General features: G+C 44.9%; 1 protein-coding gene across 1 annotated transcript; it reads right to left on the reverse strand.

The window, feature by feature from the left end:
* Window positions 1-225: 225 nt before the first annotated feature.
* cdkn1d (cyclin-dependent kinase inhibitor 1D) lies at window positions 226-6,147 on the reverse strand. The gene is made up of 3 exons (XM_012873542.3): window positions 5,734-6,147; window positions 2,811-3,307; window positions 226-2,716 (listed from the first exon to the last, which is right to left on the reverse strand). The coding sequence occupies exons 2-3, from the start codon at window positions 3,301-3,303 to the stop codon at window positions 2,658-2,660; spliced, it is 552 nt and encodes a 183-aa protein (XP_012728996.2). The 5' UTR covers window positions 3,304-3,307; window positions 5,734-6,147; the 3' UTR covers window positions 226-2,657.
* Between the last annotated feature and the right edge of the window lie 374 nt (window positions 6,148-6,521).

The following is a 6,521-nucleotide window of genomic DNA, read 5'->3' on the forward strand; positions in this document are numbered from 1 at the left end:
TGAATTGTGTGATTTCTATGTGTTTTGTAAAAAAGAAAAAAATAATTTGTGTGTTATGTTTTAACTATTTCTGTTTTAAAATAAATGTAAGTTACATTCTGGCAAATGTTCCTCGACACTATGGCCTTCAAATCCACCAGGGGGCGCTGTTAAAGCTTCAAATTCCACCTTTTTCTTTCGATTCTCAGAAACTCTTGGAAACAAACACTCACAGCCAGTCACTTTGATTCATCATTATATTTATTAACTGATGAAACAAACCAAATAAAATGTGTGTTATGAAAAGCAAGAACACAATATTATTCCAAAAAAAAAAAAGATGTGATACAAAAGCTACATCTTTACATGAAAAGATACATAAACCACAATTAAATTACAATAGAATTATTACACATTGTGTACAAATATCTCACATTCATGCATGTACAAAACGGAAAATAAAAAAAAACATATCGATGTTGCAAAAGAATAATTTGCAAGCTTTAAAAACCGATTTGTTTCCAACGGATTTTAACAAGTATTTACGTGGCTACAATAAGCTGGAAGTCTCAGTCCAAACGCGCGTCTTGTCTGTTTTCAGGAGATTTCCCTATCGGCACAGTAAAAGTAGTTCTAAGGTGTATAGTGCAAATACATACTTTTTAGACATAATATGGGTACAACTTTTGAACAAGTTTCCTGCCAAAAAACAACAAAAAAAAATTACAGCTTTAAACAGTTTGACAACACAAACAGGCTGACCCGCAAGTCTAAAGATATAAGGTCAAGACAACGGAGAAGACTTCATCAAGCTGCCTGTCTGGATGCACAACACGGGGCTGAATGTGACCTTCTAGCAGGGCGCTTTTCTATCAAAGTCTGTCAGGTTTTTAGTTTTTATTTTTTTTAACTCCTCGTCCCACCCCTACTACTGTTGCCAAACTCCGTCTGTCTATTCTGGGAAAGCCGTCTCGTGGAAAGTGAAGCAAAAACAAAAGCGGTCAACCCCACGCAGCGGCAGCCCTTGGCCCCACCTCCCCGGGGGCCCCGCTCTGACACGCTGACTTCTTTACCTGATGTTTCACCAAAACACAACAGGACTCTCTCTTGACTCTTCGCTTCTGTGGCCCTTAAACACGAGCGAGCTCGGGTGTTTGTATTATCGAACAACTTGTTGAGGTAGTAAGACAGGATAAGTCCAGAATATGGCTATTTCTCCTAAATAACTGCTGCAGAACCCTGTTTAAAGAAATTACCCAGCGGTGTGGGGTTTTTTTTTTTTTTGTTTTTTTTTTCTGCTAACAAATGATAACTGGCAATAAAAACACAGGTGGCTAATGAAGTGTCCATTTTTCTAATGACATCACAAGGGGCACAGAAACTTGGCTGGTCAGCAAATACTGGTAAACACTAGGGATAGATGGGAAAAATTAAATGTGGAAAAAAAGTGAGGCATATCTGCATGAAAGCCAGTTTTTCTTTTTAAAGGAGGACCTTGACTTGGAAAAACCATTTACAAAATAGCACAAAAAAAACAACGATAAAGATGAAAATTGTGTAAAGAACCAAAACACTTGACTTCTCTGAGAACATCAAAACCCTGCATTTCCCTTAACGGATAAAAGGTGGAAGACGCTCCGCATTACAAACGCAAAGCGGACCAAAACGTACGATTTGACGGCTTAATGTTGCCAAAAAGACATTGCAAAGCCAAACCAGAAGACTTGTCAGTTGCGGGTTAAAATGCTGTGTTAAAACCTCGGGAGTTTAAATGACTTCTTGTCTAAAGCGCCCTGCAAAGGGTTCAACGTTTTTCAACTTTGGAGTATTACTGGGCTTATTAGGCTTAATCAGGTTTTTTTTTTTCCTTCTCTAATCAAGTGATTTCTGGACGACAAATGGCACGCATCATATTTCTACGTCTTCGCCGTTATGTACCACTTCCTGTGTGTCATCCACACCAAGTGAAACACACTGAGGTTTGTGGTTGTAAGTAAAAACATAAGTGGGATACTTTTGCAAGGCTCTGGACAGTGACCTCGCACCGACCGAAAAATAAACAGAACGTACGCGCTAACGCTCTTAAAGTCGTACAGCCTCCACCCTCCGACGTCTGTCCTGGAGCTGATGACAGTCGTGCTGCCACCTTTTGAACCCAGCGTAGGGTTCTTGACCCCTGGTCTCAGAGCCTCGGGGTGAAACTAAAAGCGCTACGCGTGCCGAGCGTGCCGGCAGTGGTGACTGCTCTGATCAATAACCTTCTAATGAGTTGGAGCAAAAGGGGAAAAGGGCCACGGACTTAACCTCTGGGAACTGGTATCCTTTTTCTGTTTTAATATCCTGAATGAGTGCATTTGCGAATTTTTCTTTCACAGTATTGTAAAAAGCTACGCAAAACAGCATATAAAATACAGTTTATATATTTATACCGAGTAGTTATGCTGAATATTTATCCACGATAAAACTAGAGTCTAAGCTTGACTAAAGAAGAAAGTTAGCTTCCTTGTGCTGAAAATTATAGGCAAGGTGGATTTCCAAAGGTTTTAAGGCCCAAGCTCGTTTAAGCTTATAGAGAGTCTGTTATAAGTTGCTACATATATACACGTGATCTCTATCAGGGTGAGTGTGGAGGGCTGGGGACCACTTAGTGAGCTTCCTGTGGACGTCGTGGCGCTCTTCTACTGCCGGGAGGACGTTTTGCAATGCAGACGCTTCCTCTTTTTCACCTTAAAGAAATCTGTGGGAAACAATAATCGTAGTTTTGATCATTTCGGAAGCCATACAAAAAAAATTGCGTGAATAAAACAACCTATGAAGGTGTATCTGCTCACCTGTGATTGCAGACTGCCTGCGTTTGTCCAGCCGCTGATGTGGGTAGCACTCTCTGGTGGTCACCTCCTGGTACTCGTCCCCGGAGCCACACCAGCTGCTGCAGACCGGAGAGCTGTCCTCCTCCGACAGCGACGACGACGACGACGAGGGGGTCCTGGCGATCTTTCTCCTCGCCACGCCGCGCCTCACCGAGCAGGCGCGGTAAAACGCCGGCACGTCCTGGCCCCTGAGCTCCACCCACTCCACGCCGGCGCCCTCTCCCGGCACGTCCCTCTGGAAGTCGAAGTTCCAGCGCTTGTTGGCCACCTCCACGCTCATGCGCAGCAGCTGCTGGAAGTCCTGTTGGAGCTGCTGGTGGTCGACGGGGCCAAAGAGGTTCCTCCGCACCGGCCCCACGCTCAGGTTCAGGGCCTCGATGCCTTGGAGGTCTGAGGCCTCCGGGTCAGATGCCATGCTGCCTGCGGTCGACGCTGATGTGAAAGCCATCGCCATGTCCCTGTTCGGAGGACAAGCAGAACATAAGCAGCTGCATACATTCAGGTACATCTCCGACAAAAACACCCCCCCTCACACACACACAAACGAGCATTATTTCGCCCCATTTATGGATCGGAAACACATGCGTTCGGACAATTCCCCACACCAGCAGGTAACCTGAACTAACACCAAATAAATCCGCCGCCTGCCCAGGTGCGTCAAAGGGAGCCAGAGTCTCCACCTGCTCTGGAGCCTGCCGGTCAAAGGTCGCGCTGGAGAGGTCCGCCACGGCCCCGTGATGAGGAATGTGTCCCGCATTCTCCCTCCGCCACAGTTAATTAGAGCAATGCAGCTGAATTCCTAGATGGAGCTCCAACTTATATGTGCCGCTGACCCGAACGCACCCGAACGCAGCCAGGCGGAGGGAGGATCGGTCAACCAGGAGAGCCCGACCTACAGCTGAACATCTAAAGGGTCTTTGATGCGTTGGAGATGTTGAATTATTACATCCTAACACAAATAAAAACAAGGTGAAAAACACGTCAGCAAACGCCTCAAAATGGGTAAAGGCGACCTCCAGTGATAACGTGATTGAATAAGTGTACGCTAATTTAGCTTCACATCACAGATCTATGTGTGAGACTCTTATTTTGAAATGAGAAAGGAAGTAGTTCTTGAGTTTGATTGAAGGGGGCCGATAAAGACTGTTCACTGGCCTGGCTATCATCACTTTTATGCTATTTTTTGGTGCTTTGTAGGGAAAAAAATAAAGCAGGCTAGCTAACAATTAGCATCCACCTACGGCTATGCTAACTTAGCATCCGTGTCAAGGTTTCTAACCTGGTCAAACACACTTGGATCATTCTCCACTAAATACATATTGTTTAAAATGCAGTTTGAGATTTATTAAATGTATTTATGGGGAGAGAAAAACAGTGGATTTTGACTGCTGTTCATCTTGTCCATTCTCCATTGTATTTGCTTATATCGTAGTCTACTGTAAGCAAAATACATTATTTGAGTCCAATAAATCAGATCCATTGGCAGGAGGCTCCTCAGAATTATTTTGTTTGGATCAGGATTCATATTAATTTGCTTTTAAAAAAAGAAGAAAAAAATTAATGGACCCAAAGAGATTTCAGATACCATACCACAAAATTACATTCACTTGTGCTTCAAATATGAGCATTTCGTGTACTACTTATTAAGCATTCCTGAAAACACTTAACTACAAACCAAAATACACTAATTGGTGCTAATTGGTTTGTGTACAGGTGCAATTTAGGGACTGATTATGGGCTGTTTAAAACATAGTTTTTGTAATTTGTGAAACCTTTGCTTTAAAAGGAAAAAAACAAGAAATCAGGATTTTCTTTTTCCTTCCGAATTTCCCCCAAATTATAGCTAAATTATGGAATCACATGTGTAGAGCCAAATGTTCCCTTACGCCCTGACTCATAAATGACGGCAGCCTGGATGAGTGGTTGTTTATGTTTGGATCTAATCTGGAGCAAAGAAAACATTGACCAAATAAACTCAATTTAGGCGCTCACAGCTTTACACAAACTTTTTTTTTTCTATTTTTTTTTTCCCAAGTATAACCTGAAGATTGTGAGCTTTAAAATACCAAACAGGAGTCACATTGGTGTGAAAGCAGAACTGCGGGGTCCCTGAGGGGTCCGCGGGAGGAGACAGTGAGCTCCAGTTGTTTGACACATCCAGAACAAAATGTACAGAATTTGAAAAAAACAGCACTCATAAAACCACGCCTCCAAGTTAACCTTGCATCCCCTAAAAAGCCTAAAAAACGTGCGTCTCGAGGCTTTTTTGGCTGAATTAATACAAAATTTTCTCAAGAGTTAGAGTTTTTTTTTTCTGTGTGTGAGAGAGTGAAAGTTGTTGGCTTGAACGCTGGGCGGAACATGCGCGGCTCAGGTCCTCCACTGCGGTCTGTCTGTGTCTCCGCTTCCAGAAAAACAACTGAGAACAAGCTTTCAAGCTCCGGAAAAAGCGACATTTATCACCAGAAACGACCATATGACGCTTCAGTGTCCACGTATTTTATTTTATTTTATTGGCGCACGCCGAAGAGGCGCAGCGCGAGACGCGTTTGGCGCAGTAACGGGAGGTCAAGTCTCGGGCTGCGCTGAGTGACGCAGTTAGATTCACGGAGGATGTGGGTTAATGAGATGCGACACACAAACGCTCCGCATCGTGTCAACATCCACTTTACTGCGCAACACACGCAAACTCCTCGTATGTGCGCAATAATAATAATAATAATAAACAGTGCGCGTGAAGTTTTGAGCTGGAAAAAAAAACTTTTAGAAAAGTGCAACGAAGCGTCACTGTGGATATTTTATTGGTGCAGCCTTAACTTTGTGCACAATGAACTTTGAGGTTCACGTACTGACAATAAAAAAAAGAGAGAGAAGTTCCTCTTACCATCAGCGTAAATGCATCAACATGAGGTTTTGCCCGACGAATGAAGCGGGGGTGAATCGCCGAGTCCCGCGGAGTGCGGTGCGTGACAGCTGCCGTGGGTATAAACCCTGTCAAGCTGTCAGGTTCCAGGAGTCACTGCCCACGGATTGGGGTACTTTTAGTCCTCTTATCTGCGTGACTTGTTTTGTTGTGGACTCGTGAGACAGGAGGGGACGTCCTACGAGAAGGAGGGCGGTCACGTGGTTTCCGTCAAAACAGTCGTTCTCGGTGCCGAGGACCCGACGAGCTGAAGCGGAACTCTAAATCCTCACCGCCCGTAAACGCAGCTTAGCCGAGCGCGAGCCGAGGTTGCAGCAGACGCCGCTACTGCATGGGGAGAAACTCGCGCATTGAGAGTGGATGGTTTTTATTGCGAAAATTCTGTCCAGCTTTCAGCCCAACCTCTCTGCACCTCCTCTCCTCCTCCTCCTCCCTTCTCGGCCGAAACTAGGTCAAATATTTTGGCAGCGGGCGCCCTTTCCCTCCTTCTTCCTCAAATGTGACACACATTCCCCGTGTTGCCCTTGCATCACGTTTGATGTTGGCACCTGGCCCGCCGCGTCCTGCAGTCACGTTGGGCTGCAACGTGAGCGGGAAGACCTTTCTCCTGCTGCGGCCTCGCCTCGTCCCACAGCGGGAGGGGGGGACTATTTTTGGTGTTCCCGCGAAAAATGGAAGTGGGACAGTGAACGTAAGCTCCCGCAAAGTCACTGTAGGTTGTTTTTTCCTCAACCTGACCTACTGACCTG

Source organism: Fundulus heteroclitus, chromosome 17 (genome assembly GCF_011125445.2).
Source record: "Fundulus heteroclitus isolate FHET01 chromosome 17, MU-UCD_Fhet_4.1, whole genome shotgun sequence".
NCBI lineage: Eukaryota > Metazoa > Chordata > Actinopteri > Cyprinodontiformes > Fundulidae > Fundulus > Fundulus heteroclitus.